Source organism: Sceloporus occidentalis, unplaced genomic scaffold (genome assembly GCF_023333645.1).
Source record: "Sceloporus occidentalis isolate IW3139 unplaced genomic scaffold, rSceOcc1.0.p SCAF_19, whole genome shotgun sequence".
NCBI classification, from domain to species: domain Eukaryota; kingdom Metazoa; phylum Chordata; class Lepidosauria; order Squamata; family Phrynosomatidae; genus Sceloporus; species Sceloporus occidentalis.
This window is the reverse complement of record NW_028316999.1, coordinates 7,321,734-7,341,371: the sequence shown is the minus strand read 5'-3', so window position 1 is coordinate 7,341,371 and position 19,638 is coordinate 7,321,734. Positions and strand designations below refer to the sequence as shown.

Below are 19,638 nucleotides of genomic sequence, written 5' to 3'. Positions count from 1 at the left end.
CCGTGACGGCGAACCTGCAGATTTCCACTTCCGGGAACTGCCACGATGCCGCGAAGACAAGGTAAGTTAGAAGGGGGGGAAGAATGGTAGACGAAGACGAAGACGATCACGAAGATCTTCGTGGTGTGTGTCTTCGTCTTCGCCTATGTTTTACCGCCGCTGTCTTCTCTTCGGCGTCTCTTCGGAACGAACACGAAAACGCACTCTTCGTGTTCGTTTTCATGTTTGCCCGAAGATGAATGCACAGGTCTAATAAGAACTAGACTTGGGCACCAGGGGGCTCTTCGTGTTCGTCTTCGTGCTCGTCTTCGGGGGAAAAAAATCTTCGTATTCCGCGAATATTCGCCCATTCCTGTCTTCTCTTCGGGCGAATATTCGCGGACATTCTTCGTGCTCGTTTAATCTTCGTTTTCCTCCTGGTTGCCTAGCAGGGGTTAATACGGGGTTAATAACACATCACAGCAGCAGCAGCTGCCGTGAAGGTACGTGTGTGCAGCTCTATTGGTCGTTTCGGCAGGGGGCTGGTCTGGCATCAACGAGTGAATTGCAGAACTGCAGAATGCACTTCATTCGTTGATGGCAGGCGAGCCCCCTGCCGAAACGACCAATAGAGTTGCACACACATACCGAGGTGTACTGTCCATAGATGTTTAATAAAAGAATAGGGAATATTTTACATTTTTAAATTGATTTTGGACCACTTTACATGCCTAACATTTGCTACCTATTTACAATGGCATACTTTGCAACAACCCAACTTACTTATTGGACAGGACTGGAAAATAGCAGGACTGTCCACCAAAATCTTGGGTGTGTTGGCAGGTATGCTGATGGAAAAATGTTGGACAAGAACTAAAAAATAGCTTAGGGTTAATGTAAGGTTATGTTTAAGATTAGTAGCAGTGCACTGGTTTGGTTAAAGATGGATTATGTCTAAATAATAATAATTTAATTTTAATGTTTTTTTTTTAAAAAAAATAGGGGTTTATTTAAATGTATTTTAAAGTTAGATTTATTATTTAGTACTTGATTATATTTATTAAATGTTTATAGTAGCGTTACCTACCGAGCTATAACTACCTATGTGTATTTGCATTTTGCATACCTAGTTTAGCTAAATTAGATGGGACAGGACTGGAAAAAAGCAGGACTGTCCCTGAAAAAGTTGGGTCTGTTGGCAGGTATGTGGATGGAAAAATGTTATAGGGTGAAGTGTGAGTTATAGTGTTAATGTAATGCTATTAGTGAGTGAAGGCCAGGGCAAATAACAAGGAAAAGGTCCTTGTGTTTTGTGCATTGTAAGTGTGTGTGTATGTGTGTTATGTGTGATGTCACTGTGTGTTATATGTGTTATATGTGTTATTGTGTGTGTTATGTTTGGTTGGTTGTGTATCAGAAGGAAAATAATGAAATGGAAAAGGAAATGGGAAAGGCAAATGAGTGGACAATTGGCGACCCGCTCACCTGTTTCACCCCAGGGCAAAGCACCCAAACACTGTCAGTCTTAGACGTTTGGCAGCAGACTTCCAGAGCTCAGACACAAGGCCCTAGCGTAAGCTGGCCACTCCGGCGGAGGTAGCAGGCGTTGCCACACCGCAAACAGAGGCAGCCAGGGGGGAGAAACTGCCCTTACCATTAGGGACATTTTGGGCATGACTCTAGCCAGGAAGCGAACTGGCAGAGAAGAGATGCTGGCACCACCACCAGCAGCAGCATTGAAAAGGCGAATGAGTGGGCAATTGGCGACCCACTCACCTGTTTCACCCCAGGGCAAAGCACCCAAACACTGTCAGTCTTAGACGTTTGGCAGCAGACTTCCAGAGCTCAGACACAAGGCCCTAGCGTAAGCTGGCCACTCCGGCGGAGGTAGCAGGCGTTGCCACACCGCAGACAGAGGCAGCCAGGGGGGAGAAACTGCCCTTACAATTAGGGACATTTGAGGCATGACACTAGCCAGGAAGCGAACTGGCAGAGAAGAGATGCTGGCACCACCACCAGCAGCAGCATTGAAAAGGCGAATGAGTGGGCAATTGGCGACCCACTCACCTGTTTCACCCCAGGGCAAAGCACCCAAACACTGTCAGTCTTAGACGTTTGGCAGCAGACTTCCAGAGCTCAGACACAAGGCCCTAGCGTAAGCTGGCCACTCCGGCGGAGGTAGCAGGCGTTGCCACACCGCAGACAGAGGCAGCCAGGGGGGAGAAACTGCCCTTACAATTAGGGACATTTGAGGCATGACACTAGCCAGGAAGCGAACTGGCAGAGAAGAGATGCTGGCACCACCACCAGCAGCAGCATTGAAAAGGCGAATGAGTGGGCAATTGGCGACCCACTCACCTGTTTCACCCCAGGGCAAAGCACCCAAACACTGTCAGTCTTAGACGTTTGGCAGCAGACTTCCAGAGCTCAGACACAAGGCCCTAGTGTAAGCTGGCCACTCCGGCGGAGGTAGCAGGCGTTGCCACACCGCAAACAGAGGCAGCCAGGGGGGAGAAACTGCCCTTACCATTAGGGACATTTTGGGCATGACTCTAGCCAGGAAGCGAACTGGCAGAGAAGAGATGCTGGCACCACCACCACCACCAGCAGCAGCATTGAAAAATAGGAAAGGCGAATGAGTGGGCAATTGGCGACCCACTCACCTGTTTCACCCCAGGGCAAAGCACCCAAACACTGTCAGTCTTAGACGTTTGGCAGCAGACTTCCAGAGCTCAGACACAAGGCCCTAGCGTAAGCTGGCCACTCCGGCGGAGGTAGCAGGCGTTGCCACACCGCAGACAGAGGCAGCCAGGGGGGAGAAACTGCCCTTACCATTAGGGACATTTGATTCATGACACTAGCCAGGAAGCGAACTGGCATCGAAGAGACACTGGCACCACCACCAGCAGCAGCAGCAGAATTGGGAAAGGCGAATGAGTGGGCAATTGGCGACCCACTCACCTGTTTCACCCCAGAGCAAAGCATCCAAACACTGTCAGTCCTTGGCGTTTGGGAGCGGACTTCCAGAGCTCAGACACAAGGCCCTAGCGTAAGCTGGCTACATTGGCGGAGGTAGCAGGCATTGCCACACCGCAGCAAGTGCAACCAGGGGGGAGAAACTGCCCTTACCATAAGGGACATTTGAGGCATGACACTAGCCAGGAAGCGAACTGGCAGAGAAGAGACACTGGCACCACCACCAGCAGCAGCAGCAGCAGCATTGGAAAAGGCGAATGAGTGGGCAATTGACGACCCGCTCACCTGTTTCACCCCAGGGCAAAGCATCCAAAAACTGTCAGTCCTTGGCGTTTGGGAGCGGACTTCCAGAACTCAGACACAAGGCCCTAGCGTAAGCTGGCTACACCGGCGGAGGTAGCAGGCGTTGCCACACCGCAACAAGTGCAACCAGGGGGGAGAAACTACCCTTACCATCAGGGACATTCGAGGCATGACACTAGCCAGGAAGCGAACTGGCATTGAAGAGAGACACTGGCACCACCACCAGCAGCAGCAGAATTGGGAAAGGCGAATGAGTGGGCAATTGACGACCCGCTCACCTGTTTCACCCCAGGGCAAAGCATCCAAGCACTGTCAGTCCTTGGCGTTTGGGAGCAGACCTACAGAACTCAGACACAAGGCCCTAGCGTAAGCTGGCTACACCGGCGGAGGTAGCAGGCGTTGCCACACCGCAGCAAGTGCAACCAGGGGGGAGAAACTACCCTTACCATCAGGGACATTCGAGGCATGACACTAGCCAGGAAGCGAACTGGCATTGAAGAGAGACACTGGCACCACCACCAGCAGCAGCAGAATTGGGAAAGGCGAATGAGTGGGCAATTGACGACCCGCTCACCTGTTTCACCCCAGGGCAAAGCATCCAAGCACTGTCAGTCCTTGGCGTTTGGGAGCAGACCTACAGAACTCAGACAGAAGGCCCTAGCATAAGCTAGCTACACCGGCGGAGGTAGCAGGCGTTGCCACACCGCAGCAAGTGCAACCAGGGGGGAGAAACTACCCTTTCCATTAGGGACATCTGAGGCATGATTTCAGCCAGGAAGCGAACTGGCAAAAGATACTGGCACCACCACCAGCAGCAGCGTTGGAAACGGAAAAAGGTGAATGAGTGGGCAATTGACGACCCACTCACCTGTTTCACCCCAGGGCAAAGCATCCAAAGACTGTCAGTCCTAGGCGTTTGGGAGCGGACTTACAGAGCTCAGACACTAGGCCCTAGCGTAAATTGGCTACACCAGCGGAGGTAGCAGGCATTGCCACACCGCAGCAAGTGCAACCAGGGGGAGAAACTACCTTAAACATTAGAGAGAAAAAATTTAACTTTCCAAGCTAAGAGCTGGGTAACCCAATTTGGGCAGATTGAATTTAAGAAAGGCAATCTGCTCCATCAGATGAGGTGCCATGCGTGAGCGCTGTGGACTCAGTATGTTTCCAGTCATAGAAAACACGCGCTCACTTTGAACAGTGGTTGGCGGACATGATAGAAGCTGCTGCGCAACCCATGAGAGTGCAGGCCACACACTCTTCTTTTCATCCCAGTAGCTAAGAGGATCAACATTAGGAGCAGAAGGAACTTCACAGAGGTAAAGTTTGACCATTTCAGCAGCACTACTCTCCTTTCTGCTGCTAGCTCTGTCAGATGGTCCAACTATACTGCCAAGTGCCTCTTCCCAAAACGCAGCTGCTCCACTCGGCTGTGTTGTGCTGCTTGTGGCACTGCTGCTGATGCTGCTGCTAGGGGTAGCAGACCACATCATCTCTTCCTCCTCCTGCACCTCACCCTCCTCGGACAGCATTCCCATTTTACGCTGCCAGTCACGCACCTTGTTGACCAATTGCTCCCGGTAGCTACTGAGAACATTGAATTTCAAAGCTAGCTTTCCCTTAATTCTTGGATCACAAAGGCACGCTAGCATCATTTCGGGACTCTCTTCCATTCGCTTGCGAAGGTGTACTTTTAGCAGATCCTTCAGCTTCCTGACTATGGCTGCTACGTCAGGATGTAGAGTGCCACCTTGAACAGCCTCACGGTTTCCAAGGAACACATCCATCTTGCTGCCTAGATGGGAGAACACAGGGATTACCTGGGCCAGACTGGCAGTGTTTGAGCTTAAATTTTCTGTGGCATCCCTGAATGGTTTAAGGACTGCCACTAGCTGGGCGATCACTGTCCAATCCTCCCTATTCAATGGAGAGGTAATCCCAATATTGTGCTCTGAGGCAAGATTATGGATTGCCCTCTGCTGCTCCAAAATCCTCTCTAGCATGTCTAACGTGGAGTTCCACCGTGTACTGACATCCTGACGTAGGCAGTGTACGGGAAGACCTGACCTCGCCTGCTCTTCCCTCAAAAGTTGGCTAGCCTTAACACTATGGTGAAAGTGCCCAGCGATCTTTCTGCAGCGGGACAGAACTACTGCTGCCACATTAGTTCCTTCTGACATTGCTGCCTTCACTACAAGATGGATGATGTGGGCTGCACAGCGCACACCAACAATATGACCATCTCGCAGCGCTTTCACCATATTGGCACCTCCGTCAGTTACCACAAAACCAACTTCAACATTGGTGCCCGCCTCTGCTCCCACCCAAAGGCTAAACATTTTCCTAATCGCATGCAGAATATTTTGGGAAGTGTGCTTTTCATCCATCACTTCTGCATGGAGAAGGAATGATCGGTAGCCTGCTGCAGCAACTTCCTTAGACACACCGGGCTGCCACCAGTGTGCTGTCAAAGAAAGAAAGGCATGCTGGGCGCTAGGTGCACTCCACAAATCTGTAGTGAAATGAACACACTGACCAGCAGCCTTGGAAAGCTCCTCTTTCACTGCTGCAACACAGGACCGATACAGCGAGGGGACAATGTTCCTGCTGAAAGTGGAACGTGACGGAACTGTGTATTGTGGAGCCACAGCCGCCATCAATTGTTTGAAAGGCTCCCCTTCAATCATGGAGAAGGATGCCCCTCCAACAGCAATGAACTGACCAATAAGTCGCGTTACTTTATTGGCCTGCTGTTTGGGCATCGTTCTCTTGGAGTGGAATGCCCCAAATTCTTCCAGGGTGGGCTGGGCATGCAGTGCTCCAACCTGCCTTGGTCTCTGGCTGCCAGCACTAGTTGCTGCTGCTGCTGCTGCTATTGGCTCAGAAGAAGAAGCTGTTGGGGTTTTTCCACGGCCACCAGCTATGCTGCCTGCACTAAGTTTTACCTCTGCATCTTTCCCCAATAGCACAGCGTTGTGTTGAGTGCTGAGGTGATGCTTCATGCTAGCACTGGTAAAATGGCCAGACACTTTCCCTCTGCTTATTAGCTTCCCACAATGTTTGCACTTTCCATAGCGCCCTTCTTCAACATTTTCAAAGTGCTCCCAAATTGGGGCGCGCATAGCCTTGGAGTGTGCCTTGGGTGCTGCTCTTACTGCTCGGGGTGGATGAACAGAGGCAGAACTAGTGGTGGTGGGACTGGTGGTAACAGTACTGGCCATAGTGGGACTGCTAATTGCTTTAGATTTGCTAGGTTTTGCTGCTGCTGCTGGTGGTGGTGATGGTGATGATCGTAGCGGAGAAGGTGGAGGCTCAGGGGAAAATTGTGCACTAGTCATTTGGACACTGCTCCCTGAGGAATCTGATTCCTGACCACTCATCTCCTCTACTTCCTCTGGCTCATAGTCTAGCTCTTCATTAGCCAGATCGAATGGAATTCCTGCTAGGCTGGAGCTAAGACTGATATCGTCGTGAGACTCGTGACTAGTAGTAGTGCGAGCAGGAAGAATAGACTCTGCACTTGGCCTCTCAGTCTCAGGCTCCTCTGCTACCTCGCTAGGTGGAGTTCCACTATGTGTAGCCCTCTCTCTAACTGTCTTTACAAAAATTTTGTAAGGACTTGGTGGCTTGCTAGAGGTACTAGGAGGACATGGCGTGGCGGTACCAGTGGGAACAGTAGGCGCAGCACTAGTGGTGGTAGAGGCGGGGGTGGTGGTGGTGGTGGTTTTCCCTACAAAGGAATGAGATCGCTTTGGTTTGGGACCCCTCTGAGTCTTGCTGCTAATTTGGCTCTGCTTGGTACCTTGCATGCTGCTGGTGGATGGGGAAGATGCTGCTTGGGGCAAAAGGCACTTCTTTTTAGTCACTGGGCTGGTACTACTTGTGCTACCCTTTAACTTTGAACGTGCTTCTGGTGCTTTAGGCTTTCCGTAAAAAACCATAGAGCTTGTGGGCCTAGCCGCACTACTACTGCCTGCTTTTGGTGCCTTTCCTTTACTTGATGATCCTTCAAGCAATGCTTCCCCAAATGATAAGCGAGAGCTTGGCCTACTTGGCCGACTAGACTGACGCAAAGGCTGCATCTTAGAGCTGGTGGTGGTGCTGGTAGTGGTGCTGGTGGTGGTGGTGGTGGTGGTAGATGGAGCTTGTCCCTCCTTAGTCCCAAAAGGAGGATCCATTTCAAATTTTGTGTTGTGTGTGTAGTGTAGTGTAGTGTAGTGTTTAAAAAACTATAAAAAAAAAAATAAAAAAATAAAAATAAAAAAAAGGAAAAACGAATTAAAGACAAAAAAATTAGAGGAAGTTCTCTTCAGTGCTACTGCTTAAAAAGTAAAACTATGCACTACTGCACTGTGCTGTGTGCAATCTGCCAAAATCCTAAAGTTATTGAAATTATTAACTCAAGATTAACTATTTAATAACTAGCAGTATTTTATTTTTAATTTGAATTTACACGGACCTAAGAGCTTAGCCTACCACTATGCTAGCCTAAAGCTATATTTCCTTACTATAAGTCTACCTCTAGGCAGACGCTCTCAAACCCACTAAGCTAAAGTGAGGTTAAATCAGATTCAGTATATGATTTATTAATTAATATTAAGTTATATAATATTAATAGATTAGAACTAATTTACTTATATATTATGTATTATAGATAGAAGAATATAGATTATGAATTAGAATTTAGAATTAGAATTACTTATATTATAGATTATGAATTAGAATATTATTATTTATAATATATTATAGATTAAGATTAAAGAAGATTAGAATTATTTTAGTACTACAGCTAGTAGCTTGAAGCTTTGCTTAGTACAGCTCGTCACAGTCAATTTTTCTTGAAAAGAATTAGAAATAAAATAAAATGTCACAGCAAAACAGTTATCTTCACTGCTTGCTGCACTCACTAGCCCAACAAGTTCACTTCACTGATGGACTGAGGTGAGCAAAACACTAAGGGTACTTTTAATAAAATTGAAATAAAATGTAAAATAAATGAGAAAATCTTTGCAAAACAGTTAACGTCACTGCTTGCTGATCAAAAAAAAACACAGCACTTATGCGGCTGCACTCACTAGCCCAACAAGTTCACTTCACTGATGGACTGAGGTGAGCAAAACAAATGAAATAAAATGAAAGATTAATTAAGAAAAATTGACTTGGTCTCTTACTGTTGCTAAAACAAAGCACAAACTATAGAGCTGCAGCACCAGTACTAATAAGATTAGCTGAACTATACGCTAGTAGTAATTAATTAATATTATTACTTTTATTTATAGCTAATTTAATTAACTATTAAGATAAGAAAGAATTAGAGAATTATTGATATTACTGATTTTAGATTAGACACTAGTAGATGTTCTGAATGTCTACAGTACACTCTACACTAGTATACTATTACTAACTATAACTGACAAATATATATATAATTTTATAATGAATTCAATTATTAATTATATTAATTAATATTACTGATTTTAAATTAGACACTAGTAGATGAATGTCTACAGTACACTCTACACTAGTATACTATAGTATATATATATATATATGACTGACAAATATATATATATATATAATATTATAATGAACTATTAAATTATAGATTCTATTAAATTGTAATTTATAAATTCTATTTAATTTATTTAAGCAGGACAGGCAATAGGCACTAGTGCCAGCCCAGGGCAAGGGCACCCCAGTGCCACTGAGGCACTGGGTGCACTGTCAACTCAACAGCACTTACACTAAAGTTGATGACAAATTAATTTAAAAAAAATTAAATTAATCAAATTATTATTATTAAATATATTAATTAAGTAGCACTGAAGTGAGGATGAAGTACACAGTGAGAAATGGCAGGCTAAGGCTTACCAGTCTCACACAGAACAGAACAATCTCTCTCTGTAACGCTCGGATGCAGCACAGCAGTGTTGCCAAAGCAGTCACAGCGAAAAATGAATGGATCTCTCAGGCAAGCTCTGGTCTTATAAAGGCGCCTTCAGAATTCAAAAAACAGCAGCACAGGCATTGGACGAGACCCTTAGCGTTACGTCACAAGAGTGAGCTGATTGGACAGACGAGGATCAGCTCACTCCTGTTTGAAATTTTGGCGGTTGCGCGGCAAAAACGAAGACGATCACGAAGAATCTTCGATTCTTCGTGATTGTGAGTCTTCGTCTTCGCCTACGGTTTGCCGGCACTGTATTCTGTTCTACGTTCCTTCGGAACGAACAAAAAAACGGCCTCTTCGTGCTCGTTTTCATGTTCGCCCGAAGACGAATGCACAAGTCTAATAAGAACCATTTTGACCATCTTGCCTGCTGTTTTTCCTGATGTAAGGACTCACACTCCAATCAGTCCTTGGTCATTGAGCAGTATTGCTTAATGCCTGTTCCATGCATGGTTAAATACCCTCACTGTATCAGCCTTCTCGACTTCTGTTGGGAGACTGTTCCATTTATCTACAACTCTCTCTTGTATTTCTTCTCCATTGAAATATACGTCTCTCCTGTACTTTGTTAAATCAGTGTAAGTATTTTAATGTGTCTATTACATCTACTCTCTCTTCTTTCCTCCAAGCTATACATGTTAAGCCCTTAGTCTTTCATGATAATTTTATCCTGCAAACCACACACCATTTTTGTACTCCTCTGAACTCTGTCCTATGCACATCTGCCAGTCAGCGCCACAGGGTTATGATGTCATATCTGGTGCAGCTCTGACCAGCAGATTTGCAGAGGAACACTGCATTGCACACTGCCAGACTCAGGGGCTGAGGATGAGGAGGGGATAAATATGTTAGTAGCCTTTGTGCGCACAGCACATTGTGGCTGCAAAACTTATGCGCTCACATACACACACAGCTTAAAGCGATTATTGCTTACCATTAAGACCATCAGTAATATCTCTATTAAAAGATTAAAAAGTACTGGTCACAATACTGATCCCTGAGGTACTCCTTTAGTAATGGCTACTTCCTCCAAATAAACATCATTTACTTCAACCTTCTGTCTCCTGACCATTGCATTATCCATTCAATTATTTTGGCATCCAAGACTGCATTATACTTTGCAAACCTAAGCTGTGTTCTCATGTTCTTTTAAAAGAGAAAAGGCTTTCCCCTGGCAACCCTTCCAAACAAACCATACTTGTTCATTTGTTTTCTAATTGTTTTGTCATGAACTTTAACAATTAAAATGCTAACTGAGGCCTGTAGAGTTTGAGATGTAACTATTGTGCATTTTACAATTTCTCCGAGCATTGCACCGTCTGACCTTGGGGAGAATTTGCAATTTCCCAATTTCTGGGAAGATTGGCAACTGTCTTGAATGTTTTCTACTTTTGTAACTTTCTTTCAATGATGGACTTTAAATTGTTTGAAAATGGCCTTATAACCCAACCTACATTGATGGGTAGACACAATTGGTTCTCTAAGATCATTGCTCAAGATCAAGTCTTTCCTCCTTGGGATTGTGTTAACACACATCTGAATGCTCCAGAGGTGGTCACACTTGCCGATGAACAATTAAACAAGGGCATTTGATTTGCAGCACATGTCTGCTACTTAGCATCTTAATTCCTATGGAAGCAGTAATGGTGTACTTAGTTTTTCACATATAGTATCTCCATTTTGGCTTTATTTTTGTTGAATAAATCATGACACCGTGTAATATGTCATGCATTCTTGTTCATCTCAAATTGCATTTACATATTTTTTAGACCTGCTAAGTAACATACAATTGTTCTTACGTCCCTATATGTGTACTTTCTTTTTCACACAACTATATATATATATATATATATATATATCTATATGTATATATATATATATAGATATATATATATATATATATACAGTATATAATATAAAACTTCTGTCACTAAATTGTTTTAGTTTGAAGAGAATAATATTCTTAGAATCAAACCATTCTTTTTGAAAGATCAAATTTTAACATTAATATAATGTTCTGAGACACTGCGCCCAAATAATGTGTGGCGTGCAAAACATTCCATTTACTATTGCTATTGATGTACCATGTATACCGGCTGCACTGAATGATGTATACATTAATATGATTCAGTTCCTCTATGTGTAGATGATTCATTTATATGTTTGTATGGTTTACAGCTTTTGGTCTTAAATGGTTTTATACCACTGCATCTATTATGAGAGTCAGGGGGATGCTTACTAATTTCCTTCTCCGCCTTTATGGCATTATATGCCAGTGGTCGGCATTAGTTTGGGGTCAGATAAAGGGAGATCTATGAGCTCCCTAGCCAGCCCATAGCTGCAAATGGAGACCCTGGAGCTTAAGTATGCTTAAAACGGAAGATCACAAAATTCACTTTCCCCAGGACAAGTGAATTTTGTGATCTTCCGTGTTCAAAATTTTGGGCTTGCACATAATAATTTCATAAGTATGCTTAGGCCCCAGAGTCTCCATTCAAGCCTAGGAAGTTGAGACCAGGGGCTTTAGTCCCAGTAGCCCCCCAGCTACACCTCTGAGGAGAGAGCTCAACAGTTTCATTTGTATTAAGTTGCTTTTTCACTTTTAATCACTGTCGCTCACATTTTCACTCATGTTGTCTCTCAAACTCTAAGTAACTCTTTCTAACACTCTCTTACATTGTCTCTGCTTTAGTGTCCCTGTGTCCTTTTCCACAGCACTTTCTTCTTCTTCTTCTGTCTTCTGTCATTCCCTCTAGTATATTAGCAATAATGACCAGTTTAGATGTATACTTGTTTATCTTAGACATTCATTCAAGAGATGTCCTAATTGACATACTCTATGATAACATTTGTAAAGTGTTAATGAGTTTTATTTTGTGCTAAAATCTGTCCACACATATCCAGATCAGGGGAAATAATTTGTAATTGTTACATGGCCCGATTACTAATTGAGAGTCAATATGCATTAAAATCTAATACTGATTTAAATAATAGATTCCAGTTGTTCAAATGAGGCTTTTGGGTTTTTTCAAGTCCCTATAATGGATCTTGCTGCTTGATCTTGCAGCATCAATTGCATGTTAATGGGCTAAAACTAAGCACTGTTCATTTTTATTGCAATACGGTTACAGTATAAAGCAAAGTTAAGCTAAATTTAGTTATTCAATTTATTTTCAGTGAGTAATCTTTATTACAGGTGCCGGTAAGTTTGGCAATTTAATGAGAACAAAAAAGTGGTATAGAAACTAATTTAAACACGTTTCAAAAGAATGTCAAAAAATATATGTTAAATATGTACATCAATCTGTGTCTCAGCATAGGGTCTTTAGTTGTAGGTTAATATTTTTTATTGGTCCCACATGTTGACTCATGTGAGCTTTTGGGTCCTTTATTCAGAAGGAATGACAAACTAAGGAAAAAAGGAGATATAAATGATTCAGACGACACTGAGCAGAGCCAAAACTGGCATCCAAGCACCAATTTGAAATCCATTCACTAGGAAAGTTGGCAGGAGAGTTGTGCCTTTCACTCTCTAATATCACTATTTATTATGAAGGGCCAGGTTTAGAGCAGTTAAGGACCAGTGCTGGCAGGTTTCTCAACTATGAAAGGCCGAGGTGGACCTTTAGAAGTTCAAAGGGTGGAGCGACGTTGGAAAAGTTTCACTAATTTAACCATACATTATCCGGTTCCAGCCAAATTCTTCCTTTAGCAGAAGCTCACTGAGTTGGCTGTTCCATAATCTATAGTAAAGTTAAGGAGCTGAAACACAAGTCCCCAGTTACTTTTCCCTGTAGTAACATGGCTCATTTTAAAGAGGTATGTTCATGCTTCTGTAAGAGTCTTTGTAGTTTTCAAAAACTACAATAATGTTGCCAGTAGACTTGTTGTCTCTCATGCTCTCTCATTCTCACTTTTCTCATGCTCTCTTTTATACTCTCTCACGCTCTTTCTCAATGTCTCCCTACCTTCTCTGCTGACCGCTTTCAGGTTAATGTCTCCTTTCACGCAGCTCAGCTTCTTCTCTTGACTCTTCTTGTTATTCGTTCTTTTGTCTTCTTTCTCCATCAGTTTCTCCGTGACCCAGGTCTCCCAGACCACTCCTGCAAAAGGGTAGAGGTCTTTTGCAGAAGTATTCCAAGAGTCCAGAGTTATGCAGACAGATTAGCAGAAAAATGTGCAAATAAAATCTTCATTATTCTGGTCTCAAAGAGTATTTCTGGAAAAGGGTAGTGCCAAGAAGACAGCATCTCCCAATTGGAAGAGTGAGAGAGCATGGGAGAGTGAATGCGGGTGTATGACAATGAATTTCAATTCTTAATGAAAAAGCCCCTCTGAATGTTGTCCCAACTGAAATGGCAGGAAATAAAATGTGTTGTCTGATAAGAAATGGACAACATTTCTTCAAATTGTTTTTGTCTAGTCTAGTTGTCAGCTATGGGCTTGCTCCTGCAATATATGTAAATACATACACTTCATATCCCCTTAAAGTACACATAGTTTACATCCTCTTTTGCACCTTTTATCTTATATTTTCTATATCCTTTCTTCTTTCTTCTTTCTTTTGTCTGCATCTCTGTGGACATAACGTTGGGTGAAATTCCAGGAAGAGGGAGCGCAAATGAAAAAGCCAACAGATTTCGGACAAAACGTCTGAGCTTTTTGCTTAGGTGTCATCTGTTTTGTGGGGGGCTCTGGCCTCATTTTTGGGGATTTGTACGAATTAACAAAATCAGCAAATTTTGGTGAATTTGAAATTTGTACAAATTTGAATGCACAAGTCTAATATATGTGCACTCTTTTATAACTGCAACCATCCCTCTACTCATCTGCTTCAAACTAGGCAATATTTACTTTATAGTGTCTTTTATTACTAATTATATGTTATCTGAAAAGTGATTTACGTTAACCAAAGTAAGAACACACAGGTGTTTATTAAAGTTTAAGGATGCTACTGTGGAACTTTGTTGCCAGAAGCGTTTGTTGAGATTTAGAATATAGCCTATCATAGACACAAATGAAAAAGGTGCTCATTTAGTGAGTAACACAGCAAGTTCCTTATTCCGAGTTTAAGTGTTAGTGTAATAAAATCAAAGCAACCTCTGAACATCCAATGAGATCAAATACATTAACAAATTAAGTTTCATTATGTTCATTAAGCCTTAAAATTCCGTATGATCCTAATTAAGTCTTGTAATAACCAAAAAGTGTTGTGAAAACTTGAAAAAATAAATTCAATTGAAATCCAGATTCTTTGTAGTTAGATTGTTTTTACTTTCCATACTGTATAATTTCATTTAATTCTAGTGATCTAACCTTCTGCTAGGGTTGCTGTTTAGTACAAACATTCATTCTCTTTATGTTTAAATAACTGGTTTGGTTAAATCCACATAATTGGATGTATATTCCATGTATATTTTGAACTTAAGATTGCCAAGGCACATTTCATTTTTGGTTCTAGAGTACCTTGTGTTTACTTTGGAAAAGCCAAAACAGCACTGGATATTCCCATACCCAGTGTCTCCATATAAAAGGTTTTCACTAGTATGTTGTAGTGCAAACTCACATATGTATTATGTGCTGTTATACTGCAACTGCATTTTTTTTGCAGAAGAAAAGCATTTGGATACCATGTGAATGATTTGCAACTATACAGTTTTAGATTTCAACTGTTTGAAAAAACATTTTCAATTTTTCCCCTCAATACAGCCAAAGACAATATCCTGCGGATATTCAACAAAATTAAAGCATGCATCCACTTACGTATGGGTCTATTCATTTAAAGGTTGAGTTAACCCTTAATTGACCTGGTCTGACTAAGGTTGCATGCTATGCATAATAGCACTCGTAAAACATTAACTGATATGCAAGTTGCTTGCAAATGTGTACAAGTGCCTGTGACTAACTGTTTCTGGCAAAGGCATGGTGATACATGAAAACTTGTATACATATGAGACACATACTTCATCCCATAATCCCTTTTTACCACCCCCATGGAAATTCATGGGATGGTGGGGTAAGAATTAATTCAATGCATTTAGAAGCATCCTAGACCCCCCTGTTCATTGGAGTAAAGAGGGTTACAATGAGTACAAACCCTTTAAAATTCTGTACCTCTCCTCCTCCCTTCATCCCTGCCCTAAGGTTCTAATTTTCAACATGTATTTGCAACTGGCAAACAATTTAAGTAAATGCATCTGCAAGTTGCTTTCATTGTTCAATTTACATTGTTCAATCAACTTGTATTAACTCAGCCTTCTCTTGTCAAGCATATGCAATTTGAGAACATGTTTATTGGGGGTGTGTGCAAATGCAAGTTAACTTGCATTTGACTTGCTTTTGCACACACTGCATTAAATTTGCAAGTTGCACATTTGCCCATCTTGTGCAAGTTTGACGCTTATAGGTATTGTTTTAATATGTATAAATGTTGAACAGCCTTGCAAGACTCTTCTACAATTATACACTTTAGTGTCCAAATATTTTAATTTTCTAAATATATATGTCAGTGTTTTGACCAGTGCTTTTTTTTACATTTTGGCAGGATTACAATGATGAAATTCGGCAAGAGCAATTAAGAGAATTGTCATATTTAAATGGATCTGAAGACTCGAACCGAGGAAAGGGTACAAGAGGTAGAGGGGCTAGAGTGCCGCCCACTACTGTCAGGTGAGCAACAAAAGTACTGTGACATCCTATAAGGGAAACATCATTGTCCAGTCTGGTTGTTGCAAGAACAACACTGCACCTGAAATTGGTGCTCTTTCTACTACTCGATAGGACCCATCAGAAACCACAATTAATATTAATAGTTTTTAAAGGGAGAATACCATAGAAAACAAATTTGTACTGCATATATTTTTATTTGGAATTTGTTTTTTAAACATTATTTATCAAGAATTACTGTAGGCGGTAGTTTATCAATATGCGATCCATTGTTCTCTACCGAGAATCAATGTAGTAAAGCATTCTCATAAAAATAACATAATGCAGCTGAATATTATTAAGAACTTTATTGCATGGAAGTCATTAGAAATAAAATCTGAAGTACAATTCCAAATGGTGTGCATTTTTTTAAAATGTATTTTCTTGTTTTAGTTCTAGTGAATATTGTGTTATGTTTATAGCACTATTTGTCCTGGGGAAAGGAAAAAAAAAACATTTTCTTGCTAGCAACAACACAAAACAACTAGATCAGTAATAACAAAAGGTCTAGATCTAGGTTATTGTTGATGTCTTGCTACATATGGATCTGTTTGACTTGATTTTGAAGGAAAGTAAAGCTTTTTTCTATCTGTAAGTTTGCATTGCATGGGAAATCAATCTTCAGGTTATAAAATGCACATCCACATGGTTCCAGTAATCCATGTTCTTAGTCTGCTTGTCTTCAAGTTTGCGGGCTTTCTTGTGCATCAAGAGGCTTCCTTCTGGGACGACAGCCATGCAGACCAATTTGATGCAGTGTGTGGCGTATGCAATGGTCTGAGCACTGACAGGCGGACCCCCCACCCCTTCAACCTCTGCAGCAATGCTGGCAGCACTCATATGTCTATTTCCCAAAGACAACCTCTAGATATGATGATGATGAGCATGAGCACTCAACTCCTTTGGTCGACCATGGCGAGGCCTGATATAAGTGGAACCTGTCCTGTGAAACCGCTGTATGGTCTTGCCAACCGTGCTGCAGCTCAGTTTCAGGGTCTTGGCAATCTTCTTATAGCCTAGGCCATCTTTATAAAGAGCAAAAATCCTTTTTTTTCAGATCCTCAGAGAGTTCTTTTCCATGAGGTGCTATGTTGAACTTCCAGTGACCAGTATGAGAGAGTGTGAGAGAGCGATAACACCAAATTTAACAAACCTGCTCCCCATTCACACCTGAAACCTTATAACACTAACAAGTCACATGACACTGGGGAGGGGAAATTACTATTTGGGCCCCATTTGGACATTTCCACTTACGGGTGTACTCACTTTTGTTGCCAAGGTTTAGACATTAATGGCTGTGTGTTGAGTTATATTATGTTATACAGGCTGTACACTCACTAATTTACTCACTAATTTACATTGTAGCAGAGTGTCATTTCTTCAGTGTTGTCACATGAAAAGATATAATAAAATACTTTTGTGAGATACTGTGTATATATACTGAGCCTGACAGTGGTATACCACAACCACAACAGTATAACGTCTATCATTATATTGTGATCCAGACACTGAAAGTGGTACAGTGTATCTCTTGTCATTAGATAGATGAGCAAGATATACACACACTGTGGTACGACATATCTCTCATCAGCACATACTGAGTCAGACACTAATGGTGGTACAACATAACTCTCGATATCACATCAGTGTATTAAAAATATAGGGCCAACACAAACAGGTCAGGAAAAAATACGCAGGGCTGGCATGCCAGATATGTAATAAAAATATAGGGCCAACACAAACTTCAAATAATTGGAACACATATATATGTATGTGCGTCAAACATAGGCAGAGTCACTTAGATGCAAACAAAGGTAAAAGATTTAATACGAACAAAAATTGAAGAAGAATATAAAAAGTAGATAACAAAAATAATACAAGTCTTACAAAACCTTGGAAAGGAATTTAGTTGATAGCATCTGTCCTATGCATTCCTGAGGATGGAGGGAGTGTTGGGACGTGAAGAGTCCGTGGATGGCAAGTACATCTTCCCTCAACCTCTCCTGCCATGCCTCTCCAATGCCTAGCTTATATACGGTTTGGATAATGATGTCAGTCTATTGGTCTTCACCTAATTAGGTGTTCAAACATGCTCACTAAGGTCTTTACACGTCTTAACCCTATTTTAGGTGGTCACTGTAATGCCCTTTTACAGTTACAACTATACCATGCATTAACAAGTTACTATCATATCTATAGAATGCCTGTTCAGCAAATCCTTCATTCCATATTTAAGGTCAAGGAAACCCTGAAGCCTATCATTGAAACCTATTAATATATCTTAATGATCATTTATTTATGAACAATGATTACATATCTTTGACTATTGCCTATACCAATAATTACATATGGTCCTTTTATATTATTGGGGTTAGAAGAGATGTTAAATGTGTTAGAATCTTTTACTATCAGTAAATTAATATCACTTTTTAATTATATGTGCTGGGCCATTGGTGCAAGCTTCCCTAGTTCTTACAACCAGTATCTGTAGGTAAAACAGTTGTCCAAACAAATTTCTATGATGTTAAAGTTAGACTCAAAAACACAAACAGAAAAGTACCAAAGTGTAATCAAGTGAAAAATGTACATTAGTATTCATTGACCCACATAGGAGGCATAGATCACAGGTCGCACACCCCTAAAGTCCAGCCCTGGCACCCAGATTGCACTCACTGGACTTGCCCCAGAAGCCCAGGTTACACTCACAGGACTTGCCCAGCACCCAGGTTGCACATATAGGACTTGCCCCAGCACCTAGATTGCACACATGGGACTTGCCCCAACACCCAGATTGCACACATGGGACTTGCCCCAGGACCCAGATTGCACACATGGGACTTGCCCCAGGACCCAGATTGCACACATAGATCTTTCTGCAGTACCCAGATTGCATCGACAGGACTTGCTCAGCACCCAATTTGCATCCAAACAATCTCCAAAACAGAAAGTCTCCAAAACGACTATCTGACATCACCTATATTACCACAAGTTGTTTGGAAAGGTATCACGAAAAAATATATTCTCATCCAAAAACAAACTCAATTGTCTTCATTTTGCGAGACACTACTGCAACTTCAAATGGGATCGGGTTCTATGGTCAGATGAAACCAAAATAGAGCTTTTTCGCAATAAAAGCCAGAGGTGGGCTTGACGCACACAGAAAGATTGCCATATGGAAAACTACCTTATGCCCACGGTTAAATATGGCGATGGCTGTTTTTCTGCTGAGGACCTGGACATTTTATTAGGATACATAGAAAATATCAAATATAAACAGATGTTAAATGAACACCTGAAAGCTTAAAATAGACCTTGGTTGGATCTTTCAGCAGGACAGTGATCCAAAATACACACCAAATCAGCATAAAAATTGTTTACTAAGCACAAAACTAAGGTCCTACCACAGGCATCACAGTCCCCTGACTTTAACCCCTGTCTGGATGCACAGGGATTCAAACCAGCTACCTTGTGGATTCCAGGTGAATCACTACCCTACCAGGTGTTTCTTGGCATTTTTTTTTCCTTCTACCTATCCTTGGCCATGTTATTCCTGCATGCTCTTGATATGTCAGGATCTGCAGGGATTTGAAACAGCAACCCAATATTGACCTGGTGAAGTAGTGGATAGGTGATTCACCTGGAATCTGCAAGATTGCTTGCTTGAATCTCCTGTGGATCCTGACAACCCCATAGAAAACTTGTGGGTTGAACTGAAGAGAAGAGTC

At 42.0% G+C, this 19,638-nt stretch overlaps 1 protein-coding gene across 3 annotated transcripts in view; it reads left to right on the top strand.

Moving 5' to 3' along the window:
• LOC149302367 (KH domain-containing, RNA-binding, signal transduction-associated protein 2-like) overlaps window positions 1-19,638 on the top strand; it is a 154,332-nt gene that overhangs the window by 85,828 nt on the left and 48,866 nt on the right. For all 3 annotated transcript variants that reach the window (XM_089482595.1, XM_089482594.1, XM_089482593.1), the window contains exon 5: window positions 15,753-15,877. In XM_089482595.1, the coding sequence (XP_089338721.1) occupies window positions 15,753-15,877 (125 nt within the window). The remainder of the gene's footprint in view (window positions 1-15,752; window positions 15,878-19,638) is intronic.